Here is a 23073-nt window from a genome sequence, read left to right on the forward strand (position 1 = left end):
AACAGCCTCGAGTCCCACAGCAACTGGTTGGGCCAGGATTTGACCCACACATAGGACTCAAGTCCTAGACTTCTCACTCCAGTTCTGTACTTCAAGCCACAGGCCTAGGGCCATGACCGGTGGGGACAGGTGCACCCCTTCCTTCAGGAAGCAATCATCAGTTGAGAATCCCTGCCCACCCCACCCCCAACTCCCCAAGCCTGGTTCCCTTCCCCCACAGGAAGGCAAACTCTGGGTATTGTGTAAGAAACTCAAGTTCCGGAGCCCTCAACAAGGGGTGGGGAAACAACTTCCTCTAGCCACAGGGCAGCAGAAAGAAGCCTTTGGCCTCAGAGGAAGAATCCAAACCTGGGTTAAAAGAACGTGAATGTCCAGAAGGGTGAAAAGGAGAGGGGGCCACCCGGAAAATCAGTGTCAGCCTATTCTTTCGGTTTCCAAACCTTTGGACCCTTGTCAGCCTTGGAGATAGCCGGCTCACTTCAGTGAACTAGTTAAAAACACCGGGATTCTCAAAGACATACAGAAACAAGGAACATGGGAACAGAATTGGGAGAGTTTTAAATCCAAGGCAGTATTTCCTCTTTTGACAGATAAGGAAACTGAGGTCCAGAGAGGAGAGCAAACCTATGGTAGGAGCTGGCAGATTTTGACCCAGGGTCCTGCCCAGCCTCCAGCCCCTAATGACAGAAAAGATTCTGGTGTTGGTACAGGTTCCAGGTTTTGCATCATATCCTTCCCCACCCCTAAAGAAAAGAAGCAAGCATTGGTGCCCACCTGTGCCCTTTCCAGGGCAGTTTTATTGGTGCCATTTGTAAGGGCTGTTCCCATTGGCCCCCAAGCCCTTGCCTTCCCTTTCTAAGAAGGCAGTTTTCTGGTCCTGGCTGGCTCTACAGGCCCCATGTGCAAGGTGGCTCCAGTGCCCACTGGCATCAGGGTGGTGAAATCAGAGATCTTGAGAGAGGCCCTGAGGCCAACGAAGGGTGTGGAGCAGGCTGGAGCAGGAGTCCAGGGAGACTTCAGAGGGGGCATGTGTGCAGACAGTCCAAAAGGGAACATAGCTCAGCAGGGACCTCTGGTGAGGTTGTGGTTATGCCTCCCCCTATGGCCTCCTGAGGCTGAGGGAACACATGACACACCTGTGGGCGGGGATGAGGGTGGGAAGGAAATTCAGCTGGAAGTGGTTTAGACCTCAGTGTCCACATCCTGTGGGAGGGGCTGCAGGAGGCCTGGTTGTCCTGTCGGAGTCCCCAGAGCAGCTGGAGTGACAGTCCTCCAGGGGAAAAAATGTGGCCAGAGGCCAGGAGGTGGGGCTGGTCCTGCTTGATCCTGAATCAGGAGGCCTCGGAGGGGCGCCGCCCCACCTCGTCCTCCATCAGCAAGAGGCGGCGCCGCCCCGCCTCATAGTCGGCTTCGTCCACGCTGACCAGCAGGCGGACAGCCTCCCGGCCCACAGCCTCGCGCAGGGCCTCAGTCAGGAACACGCCCCGTAGGGCCTGCAGCAGGGCGCCACTCAGGTAGTCGCCCCAGAAGGCGTCCAGGTAGGAGAGCTCCGAGAACTTGATGTCACACACCACGGAACCCAGGTCCCGCGAGCGCAGCACTGCGGTGGCCTGCCCAAACACATCCAGCTGCCGCGCCAGTGCCTGGGGCCGCCGGGATGCCACACCCTGCTCCAAGGCTGGCCCGTGTTCACAGTATTCTGCCCGAACTCGGAGCCGGATGTCTGCAGGGAAGGAGGGAAGGTCAGCAAGGGAGCTATGCCAGACTGCACAGAGGGGCTGCCACCCTTCCTCCCACAGGCTCCTCCCCCATCCCCGTGGGTTGTGTTATGCCTGTCCCTCAACCCATTCCCTCACCGTGGCCTACACAACCTTCCTGTGATGTGGCCTCTGCTACCCCGCTGACCTCATGCCCCCCCATCCCCCATCTCATGCTTCCTCCACCCTCATGGCCTCCCTGCTGCTCCTCCAACCACTGGGCAGGTTCCACCTCAGCCCAGCCTCTCCCTGCCTCTTGACCCTTCTCTTTCTTCAGGTCTCTGCTCAAATGCCACATTGCCAATGGGACCTACCCCAAACCTATTTAAAATCTGGGAGCCCCAGCATTCCCAGCTCCTCATACCCTGCTCTACTTTTACCCCAATGCACGTATCACCTTCTAACCTACTCTATAATTTACACTACCATCATGTTTAGCATGTCTAGCCCCAGTGTGAGCTCCTTGAAGGAAGGGATTTTTGGTCCATTTTGTTCACGTTTATATAACCCCAAAGCACACAGTATGAGCTCAATATAGATGTGTTAAAAGAACCAATGAATGAAGAAAAGAATGAGTGAACTTGCTTTTAGGCCACCAGCCTCACACCCCTCAAGCAATGAGATTACATGGAGCCAGCACCTCCCCATCCCCCCACACCCCCAAGCAAGCCCCAGGGTGAGTGAACATTCTGACCAGGCCCAGAAGACTCAAGGCTGAAACTGTGCTGGTTGAACTGGGAATTCCACAGAGGCTGCTAAAAGGGTAGGAAGTCAGCCTGGAGATACCGGGGGAACATGGTGCTATCAAGAGGGGAGAGAATGAAGCCTACTCAGGGCCAGCAACAGTGAGAAAACGATTCCTGAGTTCATCATGTAACCACACCAAGCCTGAGTTTTCAGTTAAAATCTATCACCTTTTTGGCTTAAGCAGGTGTGAGTTGGGTTTCTGTCACTTGCAACTCAAAGTTTTTCCTAGTACAACCCTGTCCACAACTGCCCAAATGAAGGGGCAGCACTGCCCGGGAAACAGAACACACCTCTGAGGTCAACTCTCCCCACTCTCCCTACAGATCAACCTCAGGCAGATGATCCGTATTAGGATGACAAGGTTTCCAGCTCGGAAATGCAGCTGATGACAGAACCTTCTCTCTACACTATGACACAAAGTGTCCTGAGAATCAGTCCGAAGCTGGAAACCCTAATAAGGGCCAACATTTACAGAGCACTATCAGGTGCTACTCCAAGAACTCGACTCCTAGGAGCTCATTTAACCTGCACAAACCGGTGAGGCAGGCCCTGCCACCCAATGTGGAGATGAAGGCAGAGAGCAGAGCCAAGATAAGTGGCTCAACCCAGGGTGCACGGTCAGGCAGCAGCAGTGCTTGACAAATGTCATAAATGCTCTCAGGCCCCAGAGAGTAGCTTCGGATCAGATGGAGAGGATTCCAACCCACTAGCTGTGTGAGTGGGGCAAGTCCAGATCTGAGCCTGGGTTCCTGCCTAAACCAGGGGACAACCTTTGCTGTGGCAAGCTGTTAGAAGATTAAAAAGCGAGCAATGGATAGACAGGAGCTGGCAAGCACTGGGCCCGGTGCCCAGTGGTATGCTTCAGGAAATGCAGCTGCCAACAGCTCTGGCTGCTAAGTGCTTTACTCCTGAGGATCCAGCAGGGTTACCCAACAGCGCCATGGGACAGGGGCCACCTTCACCTCACCTGATAGATAAAGAAACTGAAGCTCTGGAAGGGAAGCCACAGGCCCGGGACTCCCTTCACCTTTCACAGACCCTATCAGCAGAAGGGCAGAGAGTAGAAGGCAGATCTCCAACTCGCCCAAACGAGGTCTCATACCCACCCACTTCCTCCTTCTGACAAAGCCCTTCCTCTTTCTTCCTCCAGGGGAACCCCACCCTCTCCACTGAAGGCCTAGGGAAGCCTGCTGGCCTGGGCCCCAAGACGCTCCTCTCTGGAGGACTAGATAAGACCTCCCAAGACCTCCCGGCCCACATCCTGGACTCCTCCAAGGGTCTGTCCACACCCTCATTTAGGGGTGGGGGAGCAGGGGGCCGGGAGGAGCAGCACCTGTCCAAGGCCCCACCGGGGCTGGTCAGCGGCAGAGGCACAGAGCCAGGGGGTGGAGTCCAACAGACCTGGGGCCTTGGGCATGTGACCTCACCTCTCTGAGCCTCAGTTTCCCCATCTGAAAAACATAAACAGACAAACAAGAGGTCCCTACAGCGAGGATTAAGTGTGGTCACTTGAACACTGGGCCCAGGGCCTATGACACAGAAAACACCAGAAAGGGGAACTGTGATTTTGACACCCACTTCTCTACTCCCACAGCCCCGTGCCCTTTCTCTCCTGAGGCCTAAAGCCAACCTCCTCCCTCATGTCCACCTTCAATCCCTGCTACAACCTCCCATACCCTGCCCTCCAGCCATAATGAAAGAGCTCCCCACATAGGCTTCACTTGGTCTGGAATGATCTGTCCCACCTCCTCTGCCCAGAACCAACCCCCTCACCAGCCAAGACCCAGGTCACGGGACCCCACTTTCCCGTGCAGTTCAATGCCCTTGCCTTACCCCTCTCCTTGGCACGGATTCCTCCTGGGCCTGTGGTGTAACTTATCAGTCCACTCACTTGGAGCCCCCACTGCATCACGCCCCTGCTTGTTCTCTCATTTGGATTATTTACTAAGCACCTCAAGTGGGAGGGCAACACAGAGCCTACCCAACCTGCAAGGCGCCTTCACAGTCCCTGTTCTACGAGTGAGAGAACCCTTCACCAGACCACAGTTCAACCTCTGATCCAGAACACACCATCACGGTTTGCAGACTAAGAAGGGAGGGGCACGAGAAGATGTGCATTATCCAAGCCACTGCCCCACCCCTAGCTCTGAGCCACAGGCTTTATGTTCATCCTCTCCTTACTCCTCACCGAAACTGTTTAGTGACAGGAGCTGCTGCTAACCACGCAGGCTGGCACAGAACTACACACTTCATGTGCATGGGCCTCTTTCATCATCCTGGCAACCTTAGGCCGTGATGCTGTGATTATCTCCTTTCTGCAGATAAACTGAGGCATGAAATGGTTGAGTCACCTGCCCAAGGCCACACAGGTAGGAAGTGGTGGAGCTGGAATTCCAATCAAGGTGCCTCCAGAGACTGAGTTCTTACCACCCCTGCATGCTGCCTCTCAAACAACCGCACACACAAACAGCTAATTAAAAGATATCCTGAGGCCCAGGAGAGAAAATGATAGAGTGAGTTATAATTTAGATGGAAGGGATCAGACCTCTCTGAGAAAATGACCCTTACAGAAAAACATAGAGGAGGAAAAGGTTTAGACAGGAAAACAGGAGAGAAGGGAAGAATGGCATTCCCGGAAGAGGAACAACTCGGGGTATGTACAGGCTGGAGGGCCAGCGTGGCTGGAACATGGTGGAAGAGAAGGGGACTCAAGTGGAGAGGGAGGAGGGTGGGGCTTGAGAATGTGGCCTTGGTCAGCAGCAGAACACTGTGGTATGGAGCCTGGGGGCCCCTGGAGTTTACTACACTTCGCACCTCCATAAAACGGCTGAACGCAGTACCTGCTCTCACAGGATTTTTGTGAAGTTTGTATAACTGAACTTATGTTAAAGAGCTTAGGCCAGCGCCTGACAAATGTACTAGTCCTCAAACTGTTGCAGGAAGGCCACAAACTCTGACTTTCCAGAAAGACAACTGCAGCTGCTCTGTGGAAGCCACAGGGTGATGAGCAAGGCCAGGGCCAGAGTTAGGGAGAGATGGCAGAAGAGATGGAAAGATGGGCAGGTCCCAGTGGCGAGGCAGGAGGTGCACCCAACACCTGTGAGATCAGAGCTGGGGGCCAGCTGAATTGTTTTCTCTGGCCAAGAAAGCCAACATTTGCCAACTATCCCTGTGTACTCCAGCGGCTGTGGAGAGACACCCTCTGGCCCCTGTGTGGGGAGAGGGAGGTTGATGCCTTCTGAGAGGAGAGCCCCTGTTTTCTGAACTCGAATGGACACCAGAGGCCTCTTCTGCCCACCCAGTGCCCCATCGGTCCCTGATGGGGTGGAATGGGATACAGAGGGAGGTAAAAGGGCATCCTGGTGGGGGACCATGGTGAGGTCTTCAGGGAGTAGACCCTGGGCCTGCTAAGTAGTTCTATGTCAGCCCCTGTGCCAGGTGTGCTGGGGATCCAGAGATGACACTCACTCAAGTCTTCCCTCCAGGAATTCCTGGTTGGGTGGGCCTGGGATAAAGAGGGGCCATGTTCCCCATGGCATTGGGGGGGGGGGGGATTGGACTTGGCAGTAAGAGGCAGTGTGCTTCAACAGACAAAGGTCCTGCCCCTCCGCTGCCACCCCCCGGCCAGCAACATCCTGCCTCTGCGCAACTGCAAGAACCCCTCCCTGGCCTCCTATCTCCAGTCCTAACTTGTCCCAGTCTCTCTTCCACGACAAAGCCAAAGGAGTTGTGTCAAATGTAAAGTTCTTCAACCCCTATTGAAAAAATTGGATTGAGGCAACGAGGAGAAGCACCTGCAAACATTATGAGAAGGATAAGCAGACAATGTGTGCTTCCTAACAGAAAAATATCATCTGGGAAGTGGACCTGAAAAAAACAAAACACCAAACCTGAATCTGAGCAAATCTCTCCAGATCAAACAATCAATTTTCCGGAAATATGAAGACAGGGGAACACTATAAATCAACCTTACCACAGAATGCAACTGGCAAGACAAAGTCTTTGGCAAACAGCACAGGTGGTTTCAATGAATACAATGTAAAGGATAAAAAGGGCAGGGGAATCCTATGGTTGGGAGACTTAAGAGAACAAACAGCAGTGAGACAGCTGGAAATCTGAGCACTGATTAAAGAAGGTATTTGCTAGTAAGGAATTACTGTTAGTTTTTTTGTATGATAATAAAGGTATTTTTCTGACATGGGTGTGACATGGGTTACAATTCGTATTTTTTTTTTTCAAAAGAGTTTTTATCTTTTAGAGATACACTTTGAAAAATCTATGGATGAAATAACAGAACACCTGGAACTGACTCCAAAATAATTTGGCTTATAAAACAAGATCAATCATGAGTTAACGATTGCTGTGATGGGGACAGTCAGTGATGGGGACACGGCAGTTCATGTTAGTTTTTCTACTTCAGTGTATGTCCCACAGAAAACTTGGGAGGGAAAAAAAAAAAAAGATAAAGATGGTCTTGTCACTCAAAATACTCCAACTGCTTCACATCATTAAAAAAAAAAGTGAAGCCCTCTGCTGGGGCTTTTAAGACCAGAGAGGCTCTGCCTCTGGTTCTCTCCTGACTTCCCCTCCTGTTACTCTCACCCTCCTCCTGGCTGGCCGGCTCCCACCTCAGGCCCTGTGCTTGCTGATCCCTCTATCTGGAATCTTCCCCAGCCACCCACATGGCTCTCACCCCTCTCTTCCGTCAATTCTTTTTCTCCCAGAGACAATCCTGAATCACCCTATACAGAAAACACACACAGCACAACCTTCCCGCCATTTTCTACTCCCTGCTCAGCTCCATTTTTCTTCACAGTTGACACCTGAAATGCCTCTGTCTCTCAGCTTTCTCCTCCCATCTGAGAGCAGCTCCATGAGGGCAGGGGCCTCCCATCCTCACTGTGCCTAGCAAACAGTCAGCATTCTATAAACAGATAGGGAAAGAACAAATGGGCAAATGTGGGCTTTGGGAGGCCAGCATTCAGCCCAGCTCTGCCTCTGCCAACTGTCACTCAAGCTAGGTGTGGTATGTGCTGGCACAGTACCCCATGGATGGCCAGAGGGAGAAGTCCCTGTGTCCTGGCCCAGAAGCACCCAACTCCCCTCCTCCCACTCTCAGGAGTTTAGCCTAGTCCTACTTCAGTGGAGGGCAGCCAGCTGGGGTCCACACAACCAGCTATCACATGTGAGAAATGTATAAGAATAGCAGGTCCCTTCCTGCAAGTCAGATCAGGAAGGGCTTCCTTGCACTCTTGGGATAGGCCGTGTTAAAGGAAAGCCATCCCCATTTCTCAAAGGGGAAAACTTGGGCCCAAATGGGGAGAGCCTCCATCTAGCCCTGCCTTGCCTGATGAGTCAGCAGTCAGACCTGTTTACCAGCCCTCCACAAGACCCAGCCACACCCAGTGAACAACCTCCCTGTCATGGCCCTGCCCTCAGGGCAGAGACCTGAAGCCTCAGCATGGCCAGGAGACCCACCCCAGGCCCCATCCTGCTGAGGCAATGGCTGCCTCTGCCTGGCCAGCTGGGTAGGTATGATAGTTACCACCTGACCCAGGGACAGTCATGAGGGCCCAGCCCTACTTCACAGGTCTCTTCCTCCTGAGGGTGCCCAGCACAGCTCTCTGCAGCCTGAGCATGACCTGGATGTGATGCCCACTCCCCAGAAGGGCTGCCACAGGCTCCAAAAGAGGCAGGGTACCTGCTTCCTAGGCTGGAGAAGGCTCTCCAGGTGGCAGGAAGAAGCACCCCAGGGTCAAGGTCTCTGGGGGACCCCAAGATGCCAACAGCCTAGATCTTCCTGTGGTATTTCAACCCACACCTGGGGCCTAAGCATCCCGCAAGCTCCTCCTCGGTCTCCTGACCCCAGCTTCTGCAGGGATCTCTTCCCCAGGACACTTTCGATCTGACACTTGCTCTTCTACACCTTCTTCAGGCTCCCACCTTGCATCATCCAGTTGCCCCCTCCCCAGAGGGCTTTCCTGGGTATGAAAGAGCCCTGCCCTGGCTCTGTTCTTCAGAGCTCTTATCAATAACTGACCTCATGTGATGCTTTGATTTGTCTGCAAGTTACCCATCTCACCTACTATCAAACAAATTCTTGAAGTCAGAACTTTCTCCACCAGGTCCAATTCTGTGTCCTTAACACCTGTGCCTGGCATAGAGAGGATGCTCAGTAACAAACCCTGTTGAAGGAGTGAACAAGTGAACCCCTCCCTTGTTTCCTATCACTCTAGAATAAAAGTCCAAACCCTACAGCCAGTGTCCAGGGCCCCACCCACCTCATCTCCCCCACTCCTCCCACAAAGCCCCTACTCTAGCCAGACTACCTGGCTGCATCCAGCTCTTGACATGTGTTTTGCATGTGCCAGGCATGCTTCTTATATTTTCTTCCAGCTTCTTCAAGGTTATGCTTGAGGCGGTACCTCCACAGAGAAACTAGGTTAGCCAGAAGCCTCCCCTGCAAACTCAAGAGCCCCAGCACTCCCACTGCTCACAGCACCCACAACAGCCCCACTGCCATATTACTTAACTTTACCCCCTGTAGCCTGGGAGTTCTGGAAGCACAGGGACCAGATCTTATACCCTCTGTGCCTCTGGCCTGTCCCAATACACAGGAGGGTATGTGTATGACAGGAGGAGGACACCTGTGCCTATGTACTCCCCACAGGATCAGGTAGAATGATTTTAAGTTCAAAGTTTAAGGATGAGTCTCCACAGCGGAGCCCCCTCCCCATCTCACCAACATAAACCTTCTGCAGATCCAATCAGCCCTGCATCCAACAGAGTTTCTCATTTCCTTAGCCTACCCTCCTTCCACATTCTTCAATGTGCCAGACCTCTGTCCCCTCCTTCCTACTGGACTGTGCAGCCTTCTCACTCATTTCCCTGCTTTTACTCATTTAATATGCTTCTAACAGAAAACCTCCTATCTGCCAGGCACTGTTCTACGTGCTTTCAAAGCATAACCACTTACTGACTGATTTTTAGACAGGGTATCAATTCACACTACATCCCTATTGAAAACCCTTTGATAGCACTTCCCACCACTCCTGAACTAAAATCCAAACTCTCACAGGCACCAGGCCTGCCCAGGCCCAGATGCACAGGTTCCTGCCCGGCTCCTCCACCTGCCGCCATCCCCTACGTGACCACTCAGTCATGCTGGCCTGTCTCCTGTTCCAGACCGTGTCTTCGCCTGGTGCAATCACAATGTCACCTCCCGAGAAGGGCCCTCCTTGACCATCAATTTTTTTAGAGCCCCTTATTCGCTCCCTCTTCAATCACCCTGCTTCATTTCTTTTGTAGCACTTATCATCTCCAGTGATCTTCTGTTTCCTTGATCAGGCACCCTGCTCAGACATCAACTACCCTAAGGCAGGGACCTCATCTGCACCCTCTCAGCCACACGCTCTCCCTGCCATACACGTTCCCTGCCACGCGCTCTACCTGCTGCATTAACTGCTCCAACCACACTGCACAGGTATGGTAAGAAAAAGAGTAAACCCTGAGGTAGCACGTGCCCCGTGCCAAGCAATGCTCCAAGTGTATTACATGGCTTAACTAGTTCTTTTCTCACAACCACCCTCCCTAGTTGGGAGGTGCAATTATCAACCTCACTTTTCAGATGTAGAAACTAAGGCACAGAGAAGTTCAGTCACTTGCCAAAGATCAGACAGCTTTTAAGTGTCAAGGCCCAGATGGGAACCAGGCTGCCTGGTCCCAAGGTCCTTGTTCTTTATTCCTACAATATTCTGCCACTGTAGAATTGACCGCTAAATAAGTGAACCCCTGCAGATGTTTACCAAATAAACCCATGAAATAGGGGCCAGGGGTTTATCAGGGAAGGCACCTGATTTGATCCTTCACTATGGGCAGGATGGGGACGAGCAAGGTGGTAACAGAAAAGACAAAAATTCCACTGCGCTAAGAGACTGGATGACTGCTGCTGCCCACCCCCCGGGTCTGTCGCATTCCAGATGAATGCCCATTTCTCCTGGCCTCTGACCCCACAGCCTGCCCCAAGCATAATGCACGCACTCCCCCAGGCCCACCTACCACATGTCACTTTGCCTTCTGAGGCAGGCCTGGCTGGTTCCTGTGGCTGCTGGGGGGCAACTGGCCCTCCTCTCCGCCGCCGTCGGGCACCTCCACTGGGTCGGCCCCGACTCCGTCGCTGCCGTTTGGTTGGGGGAGAACCTAAGAGAGAAAGACGGACCAAGCTAAGCAGCAGGGTGACTGGCGGGCCCAGCCGAAGAGTCTGAGGTTGGTCTCAGCGCTGCCAGACAGTGGGCAAGGCCCTCTGCCTCTCTGGGCCTCAGTGGTTCTGCCTATAACTGGAGGAGTGTGGCACCATCAGGAAGGGCAGCTAAGTGCCACCCAGGAGTGCGCCTCCCAGGCTCAACTATAGAGAGATTCTTGCACACTTGCATCCAGAGCCCGGTATGACAATGGCCACTGGAGCGGCACTTGTAACCATGAGAACTTGAAAATAACATAAACGATAAGAAGCAGGAACGACCATAGGGTGATTTCCAGAATAGATTGCTTAGTGAAATAAAGTAAGATGCAAAACGTCATAAAAAGGAGTGTAAACAAGAACATATCCGTATATTTTCTTATTTTTACAAAACAAAACAGATGAATTAGAAATGGGGGCAGGTAACACTTTTTTACATAACTTAATTTTTACTTTTGAATCACATAAGTGTCTTTATATAGTCAAAAATTTAAAAAGAAACAAAATATAACATTAAACAAACCAACAGAAATAATGAATCTAACGGTATATTTACCTGGAAACAAGAACACACAGAGGAAAGAATTATTTCAACTAACCTGGAAGAATACTCTGACTGTAGTCTCTCAGGGACAGACTCAAAGGATAAGAAGAACTATAAATAAATCTTATGCTTCATTTAGTAGATACAGGCAGTAGTGGTACTCACCTGGCAATTTCAAGGCTATTTTAATATTACCATATGATAGGGCAAATACATCCACATAGCAATGTCATGAAGAAAAAAGATTTTCATTATAAGAGAAAAAAGTCCCGTAATTTTAGTTTTGAACTGAAAACACTAACATGATCATTTTCCTTAAGCACAGGTCCTAGCTCTGTTCACTGAAAGAGCCTAGAAACAATGCACACACTCAGCACTAGATCTTGGTCTCTGAAGACCACTGTTCTAAAAGAAATCAGGGGTCCTTGCAGAACAGCTGATCCAACGGCTGGGGGAGAGCAAGTATAGGTGAGTCCAGGCCATCATGCAGTGTCACAAAGCAGGAAGGGTTAAAGAATGATGGAGACATATCAAAAGGACACAGAAGCTGGCCAATTTAACAACAGAAAGTGTAACTGATTGTAACACAGGAGATAAATAAAAATGCTTGAGTTCACAGTGATACTCAAAAAAAAACAGAGAACGATAAAAGACTCCTCTTGAAAGAACTGCAGAAAGAATCCTAGAAAAGAGAAAGGAATTAGATGAATCTCCACTTTGCAAACACCAACATGATAACTGGTTCAGGCAGGGATCACCAACAAATGCTAAAGCCACTGGGTGAACAAGTGTTAGGGAACAGGCTGTACCAAAGTATCACCACATAGATTATTTACTAATCATTAAGGGCAAGAATGATCCTTCACAATGAACAAATATGACAAACACCACCTTGACCAAGTGATCAAACTTTCCCACTCACAATGGAAAAGCCAGACCTTACACGTCTCCTATGTGTTCCAGTAGAAGTGCACGACATCACCAATGGAGTACCCTTGCCAAAAATGGGTTTGAATCTAAGCAAGACTCTAGATATAATCCTCACTTTACAGGAAATTCAGGAGACAGAGGAACTAATTAAATGACACCATTAGGAAACAACTGGACACATCCAGAACAATCAAGATAGTCACAAAACTGTCCTGACTGGGTCAATAAGTCAATGTCACAGAAAAAAAAAGTAAAAGGTATGGGAAAAAGGAGTTTCATTTTATATTAAGAAATTAAAGAGACATAACAACTAGATGCAATACCTGAATTATGAGAGGATCCTAAAAGCTGAGACTCTTGGGGGATATGTGGAAATGAACTATCAGGGATGTTAGTGAATTAGTATTTATTTTCTCAAGTATGATAGTGGTCCTGTGATGGTATAAAAGAATATCCTATTCTTAGGAGATGCGTGCTGATTTAGAAGTAAAATGTCCTGATGTCTATAATTTACTTTCAAAGAGTTCAACAATCAAAAAACAAAACTAGGGCGGGCCACGGTGGCTCAGCAGGTAAGAGTGCTTGCCTGCCATGCCCAAGGACCCGGGTTCGATTCCTGGTGCCTGCCCATGTAAAAAAACAAACAAATAAACAAACAAACAAAAAAAACACAAAACTATATCTAAAACATACATCTCACGTAAAGCAAAAGTGGCAACATGTTAATTACTGAATTGAGGTGGGAGACATGAGCATGCTCACTGTACTAATTCAACTTCTCTATACATCTATAAGTTTACATACTTTTTAAAAAATTGGAGAAAAAAGAGATTGGATAAATTAACTGAGACACAGCAATTAAACCAATTAGAAGTACTGAACATAAATATATCTCAGAAACACATCATACAGACAGTTAGCTGTACAAAAATACCCATAATGTGATGCCATTTATGTGGAAATATAAAACCACATCAAATAATTCTATATGCTGCTTCTGGACAGGTGCTCTTAAAGTCATAATACAAACGCACATAGACAAATGAGGCAGAATGACTCCTCATGGGCTGGGACGGGGGAACATGGGGGAGATTCATCAGGACTCAGATGGAAGAGAGAGAAACTATTGTCATGCCCACCCTGCTGGGCTCACCTGTCTCCCACTGACCCTGCTGAGAACTGGAAGAACTGCTTGACTGGCGGCGGCGGTGGCAACTGCCCTCTGTCATCCTCTTTGAAGAAGAGATGGAGGTGCCATAACTGTAGCGTTCTGGAGACACTGGGAGAAGGGAAAAATGAAAGAGAACATTTATGGCCTCCTTCTCCTCTCAGGCTCAGGCCTCAAATCCCACCTCCTAAAAAGAATGCCTGCCCCAAACTGTGCCTAAGTTCCTCTAGAGGTCAGAACCCAAGTACCCATTCTAATTAAACATTAATCTGCCCAGCTGCTGTTCATATGCCTCTTGAGATAGAGGATTCATCACCTCTTGAAACCACCTGACTCATCCCTACAGCAGCTCAAACTGTCAGGAGTCGTGGTCAGGATTAATGAGATGGCCCCTGTCTCCCCCACCCCAGTGGCTGCCCCCAGCTCTCTCTGAGGCCCACAGGGAGTACGCAGACCTCTGTGAAGACTCCCCAAAATTTCTTTCTAAGGCCTGACCACCAGACATACTTCTCCAAAAATACTGACACCCCTCCTGCTGATCCAAATCCCATGGGCCTATTCTGGGTAGAGAAAGCCCATAATTCCCTCTCCCCAAACTGGGCACTTTACCCAATAGTAACTCAACCAAGGGCTCAGTAGCTCAGGAGGTCTAAAAATTCAACGGGCTCCTAGCAGACTAAAACCTTCCTTGCCCCTCACCCTCTCAAAGTAAGGGTAGCAACTCTGGAGAAAATCCAGCCTGGGTTTGAATTCTACTCCCACACTTTCCAGCTGTGTTATCCACAACTCCCTGTGTGAGGTGGCTTCTTGCATCCCTCTCTGTTCTTCCCTCTTTCCACTCTGCCCCTACCACACTGGCCCTTTCGGATGCCAAGCTCGTTTCCACTTCAGGGAATGAGTGCTTACCTTCCCCTTTTCCTGGAACTGTCTCCCCTTCAATCCCTGCAAGGCAGGCACTACAATCTCAGATGTTATCTTCTTGGAAAGGTCTTCATTGGTTACCCCAACCAAGGTGCCCTCCTTTCACTTTGCTGTACATCCCACCCTCTCTCCTGTACATTACTCTGTGTTATTCTTTCTAAAATCGTATTTAAATATGTATTACTTGCTTCTCTGTTTTACTGATTCCACTACCTATCATAAGCTTCATGGAACAAATACCTTGTCAGTCTTGTCATCTTATATTGTAGTGTCTGACACTAGGCATTTTATTCTTATATGCAGACAAGCTGCTAACTTTTCTGAGCCTGCTACTTTCCCTGTAGAGTGGGAACAGTTACAAAACATCCTCACGGGATTAGTGGGAGGCTATAAGGTGATAAAATTCACATGAAGGACTTAGTGCTTGTACTAGGCATGAAATAAGCCCTCCAAGATAAGCAGTGGCCAGGATCATTTTTATTGATGCAGCCAAATTCCACAAGTTTATCCCTCCTTCATGCTTCTCCTTGATATTCTGAGAGAAGGGGTAGTGAATCAGGGCCATCTGATAGGGCACTGTCCATATCAGGGGCCATGAGGGAAACCAACAGGAGCAAGGCCCTGTCCCCACTGGAAGCCGTCACCCTCCCATTCAAAGTACCTGGCCGGCGCCTCTTACGCGCCAGGTGAGGTAGCAGGTCGTGGCGGGCCAGTACACGCAGGAGTTGCCCCAGCAGCCGCAGGTTGCTCTCGTCACACTGGCCGCGGCGCTCCAGCTCCAGCAGCAACTCCAGGCCACTGCGGGCACGAGCCAGGCCGCCGGCGGCGCCGGGGGCCTCGTCCAGCAAGAAAGCCAGGAGCTCCAGCTCGCACTCGGTCAGCTGACCGCCAACCACCTCGAACATACGGTGCAGCGACAGCATCCCATAGTAGTCCAGGCACTCATCCTCCTCCCAGCTCGGGGCCAGGGTCGATTCGGGCACAGCCATACCAGGGGAGGGGAGCGGGAAGAAGATCTGAACTGGGGCCTAAAACCCACACTGCGAAGAGGGGACAATGGTCAGCCATACAAACGACCAGACCCCACCTAGGCCAGGAGCCCTCCCAGTACCGCCCAGCGGGGCAGGGCCGACTCCCCATCTCCTAGGCACAATCGTTACAGTCTCACTCCATCCCCGGAAGAGAATGATATCACCCAAGGTCCCCTAGTAACAGGTCGAGACGCCGGACCCAGCCAGTCCACCGACCGGGAGGGCCACAATGCCCCTCCCCAGGTGGTACGTTCCGAACCAGCCTCCGGGATCTGACCAAGTAACTGGGTCCGGGCAAGCCTCAGGGCCCATCCCGGGGCACCCTGCCAACTGCCCTAGCCTCTGTAGGACTGTCTGGATGTGCCCCTTGGCTCCGTCCACTGGTACCGCCCGATCTGCCCAACTGCTCCACCCAAGTAGTGCAGTGCGAACCCAACCCTCCCCCTACAAGGACAGTACCGCCCTTTCCCCATCGCCCAGGAGATTCCGTCTACTCTCCACCAATTTTCCTTAAGCCTCCTGGATCCTCACCAGATTCTGGCGTCCGACGACTCCTGAGCGACGGCCGCAGCCACTTGTTTTGGATCTTTCTGGCACCTTCTCTATTATTACGCCTGCGTCACCTCGCCCCTCCTCCTTCCCCTAACTCGCGCAGGTGCGACTGTCACGCCCCTTCGGCGCAGGCGCAGAGTGAGGCCTCCAAACCCCTCCCCCGTCGGGCCTCTGCCTCGCCCCCAACTGAAGCGTCTGGGCTGCGTGGGCTGCGCCTGCGCAGAACAAAAGCCGAGCCGCTCTCCTGCTGGGCTGGGTTTGGTATCCGGTTATAGGACCTCTTCTACACCCAGGATTTAACTCGAGTCCCTGTTAATCCTCATTATGATCTGTTGAGATTACTCATCTCAGGGACTACAGCCCCTTCCTGATCACGACCTAGACGCGCACATTACCACTGCCTCCAGGTGCCCATGGCAAAGGACAACAATTCGATCGTCCCTGCTTCCAGTAGCGCTTATAGGCCTCGTATAATCGGGGCCGGGACACCCCTCCATTAGACTGCACCACCATTCCCAATGGCAGCCAAGAACCTACATCTCAACTACTTTCTCATGATCGTGGCTTAAACCCTTCCTCGTCCAGCAGAAACCCTCCTATATGTTCCTTTCCTGATGAAGAACAGGACCCTTTCCTTCATCTTATGCTCAGGACCGACACCGACCCCTCGACACATCCTTCCAGATCTCAGTAGGCCCCTCCATGCAGATTGTGCCTCCTCTTGATAGTGTCCATCACGACCCTCCCAACAGAATCCCCCGGAAGTCCCGAAAGGCTGCTCACAAGCCCTTCCAATCTCCACCCTCCGGGGTCTTGGGCCATCCAGACACGCCCACACTAATCTGCATAACCTCTGGCGGGAAAGGCTCCCTTTAGGAGAGACTGGCGTCGGAGCTACGGTGTCTGCGTGTCCTGCCGCGGCGCGGCGGGGCCTTTGGTGTGGCTGTGCCCCGCCCCCACTTGTGACAGGGTTGGCACGTCTTTTGGAATAGCCCCCCTCCCCGAACCAGCTCCCGCCCCCAGTGTCATCTACTCCTGGTTGATGAAAGAGCTAAATTCTGGCACTGGCTATACACTACCGCTATCCAGACTGCAGCCGTGGTCTCTGAAGAATCTCTTTCCCTTTCTGGTCTTCGGTTTTCCTGCCTATAGAATAGTACGGTGGTAATAATCTCCCACATAAGGCTTGTCCCTGGGTAGATACAGAGAGTAGGCATCCAATAAGTGACTATTATTGAATCGATCGAAGAGCGAGAGGGAAGAGAAAGCAATTTTACAAACTGGGAGATTATGCCCATGCTAAATGGACTATAGAGCCATAGTTTACCAGACCCCGTGCCGAGTGCTTTTACGGGTATGATCTCATTCCGTCAATCCTCTCAAAAGCCTTTGACGTGAATGTGATTCAAACCCATTTCACAGATGAGTAAAGCTGAGACCCAGAGAGAGCAAGTATCCCAATTTTGTCTGACTCCAAAACTGTAATCTCAGGGCATTTCAGGCTCTTAAACTGTAATACGACACTTCCGCCAAGATCCCCCGCCACTCAGTCCACTCCATGGGCCCTCTCACTCCTCACTTCCCGTAATTTTCATACTCTTGGCAGGTAGGGAGCGGCCCGGGAGAACTGCGCAGGCGCTTCCTCGCTTCCCAAGCCCAGCCCTCGCACACTGTTGCGTGCGTGGAGGAACTCGCCGATCCCCGCCTGTGCGTCAGTGCGCAGGCGCAAGGGCGCGTACCCTTCGCTGCCAGCTCTGAATGGCCATGATAGGTAAGGGCACCGCCCAATGGGAGGCGTGAATAGTGAGGGGTCCGACACTCCTTGGGAAGAGGGTCTGTGGCAAGAGCGGCGGGGTCTGCTGGAGGCAAGAAAGACTGGTGGGTGAGGGCGCCGCGGAGTGGGCTAGGGAAGAGAGCCCTTAGGCCGACGGAAAGGACGGAGGGAGGACGAAGGAGGCAGTGGGGGTCGAAGAGCCTTGGGGCCTGCGCTAGCGGGGGAGCGGCGCGGGGTGGAAGGAGAGCGCCCCTTCCTGTGTGCTCTGAGCATTGGTGCTCAGGACCCTGCGTTGGAGCTGCGCCTCCATCTCTTGCCGGGAGCGCTCAGGGCTGCCGAGATGAATCTGGTAGGAGAGAAGGGATGTGTAGCGGGAAAGTTTAACTTCCAGGCCCCTGATGGGCTATTTCTGAAAGAACGTAATTGAGCTACTGTATGAAAAACCTACACGTTCCCCAGTAGTTCCCAAACCAAAGGGGGGTGTCCAGGTTTTTAAAGACAGATTTTTATTGGTTGCCTGCTTTGTGCAAGCAATGCACTAGGCACCCTGCCTTGCCCCTGGGGAGTTCTCTGTTCAGAGTCGGGCTGTAAACAAGGAAAAAACAAGTTCTCAGGCGGCTGGTTGACGGCTTGCAGGATGACCCTTTATTGACTGAATGTTGCGTGCAGAACCCTGCCTACTCACATATTAGCGAGAGATTTGGAATCCGTGGATTAGGAAAGTTTAGCCTGGACTTTAGTGAATCTTTATTAAAGGGACATTTATTGGGCACCCGCTGAAAACAGTGTCCTGTAATGGGCTGTATATTGTGGGAATTCACTGTCTAATGTGGAAGAGTTAGATCTGGTAAGAAAAATGGGAATGTGCACAAGGATACTTAAACTCTCAGGGTCTTGTGGGCTCCTTCCTGAAGGGAGCAGTATTCATTAAATATTTACTGAGTGCCTACTGTGTGCTCGGCATTACTCTTCCCACTGATACATCAGTAATGAACAGACTGAAATCTGCCCTCTGAGGGCTTAATATGAGTTACTCTTGTGTGCAGGCTTGTAAGCTGAACTCCACCTAACTTCTGGCACTAACAAATAGGATTTGAGGAAAAGATGGAGAAGGTGGGGATTGGATTCTGGAAGAGGGCAGTCATTTGCTGAAGGGACTTTGAGCCTCTGCTTGTGAAGGGGCCTAAGTTGAGTTGAGCCCTTATATATAGAAGGGGAGATGGGGTACATAAAGGGATGTTTGGAAGTTACAATCCCTGTCCTTATATCATATGTGAATATATATATCAATAAAATAAAAATTTCTTAAAATCCTTGTCCTTAGCCAGTGGTTTTGTTGGTCATAGGGGCCCCCTACAGTGAGTGACACCAGCCCTGCCTCCAAGCTCTCAATCCAGTGAGGAGCACAAGGAGATAACCATCCCAATCCCCTGATATTTGCCATGGTAAAACAGCACAGAAACCCCAAGGAGGGTGGAGTGACCACTGCCCTGAGGATGTAAAGAGCTTGTGAGAGAAGGCTTCATAAAGGAGATGCTGGGTAGGAATTTGCTAGCAAGCAGAGAAACGTCTTGGCAGAGGGAACAGCACCATCAAAGACTTAAGGTCCCAAAGAACATTTCTGGAAAAGCCTACGGTAAGGGATATAGCTAACCTTTTATCAAGTGCCAGGGACTTTGTGGTCAGGACTACTTTTAATCCCATTTTACAGTTAAGGAAACAGTTTCAGAGAGAGGAAGTAAATGTCAGAGGTCTACATTTAAGCCCAGGGCAGTCAGGTTTCAGGGCTCTGCCCTTAAATATTTTGCTTTTGCTTCAACTCTGTGTATGTATATAGAAGGAGGAAAGGTGTTGCACAAGGAGGAAATGGCACAGGTAAAGGCCAAGAGGCCCAAAGAGGCATGCTGTGTCGTAGGAAAGGGTGTGACTGGTGCTCTGGGGAAAGAGGATACCATCAGAGGTCAGACTGAGGAGTGCTGTCTCTCTCCTGCAGATGCCTGGCTGCTGCTGGGCAGGTGGAGGCTTCTGAGCCACAGACTCATCAAAGACTAAGGCATAATCATAGGATTCAGACTAACTGATTGATAGAGGTTGGTGAGTGACTCAAGGGAACTCCTCTGGCCTCCCCCCATCTCTGCAGTTCCTAGTCTCTTACCAGTCCCTGCCCTTCTTTTTCCAGGCCCTGCCTTCCTTGTGATGGCTTAGGTGGCCGAGATGCCAACACAGATGTTGCCAGAGGCAGAGGAGATGTCAACACAGATTTCAGGAGAGATGGCCGAGATGTCAACACTAGTGACCGAGATGACCCCTGGGGAAGCACTTGCCTCCTCCCTTTTCTTCCAGCACCACCAGTTCATGTGCTCTGAGTGTGGCAGCCTCTACAACACCCTGGAGGAAGTCCTCTCACACCAGGAGCAGCATGTACCCACTGTTGTGGAGGAGGAGGCACTGACTATCCAGGATGCAGGCCTGGAGCCAGAGTTAGTGCCAGGAACCGAGGCTGGGCCTTTTCAGTGTGGTGAGTGCAGTCAACTTATCTTTTCCCCTGGTGAATTTCTGGCCCACCGGGACGCCCACCTCCAGGAGTCTGCCAGACAGATCCAGTACCAATGTGGGGACTGCCAGGAGCTGTTCCCCACACCTGAGCTGTGGGTGGCTCATCGCAAGGCCCAGCATCTTTCTGCAGCAGCAGCTAAGCCTCCAGCACCCCCTCCTATACCTCCCCCAACACCACTGCCTCCTCCACCTGAAGTCAAGATGGAGCCCTATGAATGCCCTGAATGCTCTACCCTCTGTGCCACCCCGGAGGAATTTTTGGAGCATCAAGGCACCCACTTTGACTCCTTAGATAAAGAAGAGCGCAATGGGCTAGAGGAGGAGGAGGAAGATGAGGAGGAGGAGGAGGAAGAAGATGATGAGGAAACGGAGGAGGAGGAGGAAACAGCAGAGGTTGTTGACGATGCTATGGGAGGTATCAAGTCTGCAACTAGCCGGGCCCAGGGCTGTGAGGATTGTCCCCAGCACTGGCCCTCAGCAGGGACACGCCGGCAGCACCGGAGGACATCTCGTAGCCAAGCATCAGCAGCCCACCCCTTCCACTGCAGCCAGTGCCAGCGCAGCTTCAGCTCAGCAAACCGGCTCCTGGCTCATGGGCGGGCCCATGTAGGTGGCACACATGAGTGTACCACCTGCTCCAAGGTCTTTAAGAAAGCAGCCTCACTAGAACAGCACTTGCGGCTACACCGTGGTGAAGCCCGCTACCTTTGTGTGGACTGTGGCCGTGGCTTTGGCACAGAACTCACACTGGTGGCCCACCGGCGGGCCCACACTGCCAACCCATTGCATCGCTGCCGCTGTGGCAAGACTTTCAGCAATATGACCAAGTTCCTCTATCACCGGCGCACTCATGCTGGCAAGAGCGGAGCCCCTCCTGCTGCAGCTACAGTCTCCCCAGCTGCAGTCGAGCCTATACCCCCACCACCACCCCCAGCCCCACCAGCCCAGCTGCCCTGCCCACAGTGCTCCAAGTCCTTTGCCTCAGCTTCCCGGCTTTCCCGGCATCGCCGTGCAGTACATGGGCCCCCCGAGCGGCGGCACCGCTGTGGTGTTTGTGGCAAGGGCTTCAAGAAGCTGGTTCACGTGCGCAACCACCTGCGGACCCACACAGGTGAGAGGCCCTTCCAATGCCACTCATGTGGCAAAACATTTGCCTCTCTGGCCAACCTCAGCCGCCACCAGCTGACCCACACTGGCGTGCGTCCCTACCAGTGCCTGGACTGTGGCAAACGCTTCACCCAAAGTTCTAACCTGCAGCAGCACCGGCGGCTGCATCTGCGGCCGGTTGCCTTCGCCCGGGCCCCCCGCCTCCCCATCTCTGGCCTCTACAATAAGAGCCCCTACTATTGCGGAACCTGTGGGCGCTGGTTCCGTGCCATGGCTGGCCTGCGACTGCATCAGCGAGTTCATGCCCGAGCCCGGACTCTGACACTGCAGCCACCCAGGTCACCACCTCCTGCCCCGTCCCCATCCCCTGAGCCTCAGCAGACCATCATGTGCACTGAGCTTGGAGAGACCATTGCCATCATTGAGACATCCCAGCCATTGGCACTTGAGGACACACTGCAGCTATGCCAGGCTGCACTGGGGGCCAGTGAAGCCAGTGGGTTGTTGCAGTTGGACACTACCTTTGTGTGACACTGCTGAAGAGCAACAATAAAGGGGTTTGGTTCCAACAACGAGCATGGGTACCTCTGGGGAGAAAGGGGCTCACCCTTCCAATAAGCTGATCTAGTGCCAGGAAACACCCTGACCTCTGTTACCCACTGAGGCCTCAGAACAGCACTACCAGGTGTCTGTTGCCATCTTCCTCTACCTGAGGGGAAACTGGAGCTCTGTAACACATTGTGAGCTACCCCAGGTTACACTACTGAGCTGCAAAGGCTCCTTGTACCACGTCACTCTGGTGCCAGCATTATCAGGTAACAATTACTGGACTACTTGGGTACCGGCTCAGTGCTGGGCACCCCTCCATACCTCTCCAGAATCTCTGTTTCCCCAGCCCTAGCCTTCCCAGACATTGAACACCCAGACTTGGCCCTGGCCTGATGGAGAAGGCACTTGCCTTCTCCAGCCTTCCTTAATCTCAGTTTTGACAACATAGAAGAGCAACTTCTAAGTACCCAGGCACTTGGCTCCATACTGGGTGATGGTAGAGACCCAGGAATGAGTCAGGTGTGGGCTCTGCCCTCCGGGAGCTTGTGCTATCTAGTGGGAGGTACATGCACAAGTACAGATGGCCCTGGTACCTGAGTATGTCTTGCGTTCTTTTAGCTTTTGTGTCCTGAGGCTTCCCTCCTTCGTGCTGTGTTGTGCTGGGGGCCAGACATGAGTCAAACCGTAAACCCTGCCCTTAGGCAGACAGATCTCAGCTCCCCAGTATCCTCAGGGGATGTACAGTGTAATCCCAGAGCAGAGAACAAAACTGTGAGGTCAGGAGTCAGGGAAGCCTTTCTAGGAAGTGGTCTTGAAAAACAATAGGAAACTGCTAGTAGAAATGGATGTTCTAGGCAGACAGCACTGTAACAGGAGGGTGGATTCTTGGTCTCTTTGAAGACCAACCAATTATCCACAGCTGTAAGAGTGGAGAACCTGTAGCTGCCTAGTTGTGCAAGGCCCACACCCATATCCTGTGGGAATTAGGACCCCATCAGGCTGTGAACTAGATCTCAGTATTCTCCGTTCTGGTTGAGTAAACTGGGACAGACTTGCCTGAGGTTGCATGCACAGCTAGGGTAAGTCACCGCTAAGATTCAAACCCAGGTGGCCTCCAGGCCATGTTCATAACCAGGACTGTTCTGGGTGATGGAGACCTGAAATCGGGGGGGAGGAAGATTTGTTTCATTCTCACTGA

The 23073-nt window shown here is 51.8% G+C and overlaps 2 protein-coding genes across 14 annotated transcripts; one reads left to right on the plus strand and one right to left on the minus strand.

The window, feature by feature from the left end:
• Positions 1-763: 763 nt before the first annotated feature.
• On the minus strand, positions 764-16866 carry DEDD2 (death effector domain containing 2). 3 transcript variants are annotated; one of them, XM_077131691.1, is made up of 7 exons: positions 15869-16865; positions 14968-15346; positions 13371-13496; positions 10563-10703; positions 8834-8929; positions 3838-3955; positions 1582-1723 (listed from the first exon to the last, which is right to left on the minus strand). In XM_077131691.1, exons 2-7 carry the CDS (start codon positions 15293-15295, stop codon positions 1690-1692), a joined length of 843 nt encoding a protein of 280 aa, XP_076987806.1. In that variant the 5' UTR covers positions 15296-15346; positions 15869-16865; the 3' UTR covers positions 1582-1689. The 3 variants fall into 3 exon arrangements, with proteins under 3 accessions (XP_076987805.1, XP_076987806.1, XP_076987807.1); XM_077131692.1 differs by lacking the exons at positions 1582-1723; positions 3838-3955 and adding an exon at positions 7447-8658 and having other exon boundaries at positions 15869-16866; XM_077131690.1 differs by lacking the exons at positions 3838-3955; positions 8834-8929 and having other exon boundaries at positions 764-1723; positions 15869-16864.
• ZNF526 (zinc finger protein 526) lies at positions 15578-21898 on the plus strand. 11 transcript variants are annotated; one of them, XM_077131676.1, is made up of 5 exons: positions 16886-17045; positions 17496-17660; positions 19010-19299; positions 19657-19753; positions 19843-21898. In XM_077131676.1, the coding sequence occupies exon 5, from the start codon at positions 19878-19880 to the stop codon at positions 21855-21857; it is 1980 nt and encodes a 659-aa protein (XP_076987791.1). In that variant the 5' UTR covers positions 16886-17045; positions 17496-17660; positions 19010-19299; positions 19657-19753; positions 19843-19877; the 3' UTR covers positions 21858-21898. The 11 variants fall into 11 exon arrangements, with proteins under 11 accessions (XP_076987794.1, XP_076987793.1, XP_076987791.1 ...); XM_077131679.1 differs by lacking the exons at positions 16886-17045; positions 19010-19299 and adding an exon at positions 15578-15992; XM_077131678.1 differs by lacking the exons at positions 16886-17045; positions 19010-19299 and adding an exon at positions 16028-16859.
• Positions 21899-23073: the final 1175 nt, after the last annotated feature.

This window comes from Tamandua tetradactyla, chromosome 16 (genome assembly GCF_023851605.1).
Source record: "Tamandua tetradactyla isolate mTamTet1 chromosome 16, mTamTet1.pri, whole genome shotgun sequence".
Lineage (NCBI taxonomy): Eukaryota > Metazoa > Chordata > Mammalia > Pilosa > Myrmecophagidae > Tamandua > Tamandua tetradactyla.

Excerpts from the sequence above, each read along its gene's own strand:
- DEDD2 (XM_077131690.1), bottom strand. The coding sequence starts at position 15,295 with ATGGCTGTGCCCGAATCGACCCTGGCCCCGAGCTGGGAGGAGGATGAG. Across the intron at positions 10,704-13,370 it reads GCAGGGTCAGTGGGAGACAG|GTTCTCCCCCAACCAAACGG; the intron begins GTGAGCCCAGCA and ends TTTCTCTCTTAG. Across the intron at positions 1,724-10,562 it reads AGAAGGCAAAGTGACATGTG|ACATCCGGCTCCGAGTTCGG; the intron begins GTAGGTGGGCCT and ends CCTTCCCTGCAG.
- ZNF526 (XM_077131679.1), top strand. The coding sequence starts at position 19,878 with ATGCCAACACAGATGTTGCCAGAGGCAGAGGAGATGTCAACACAGATT.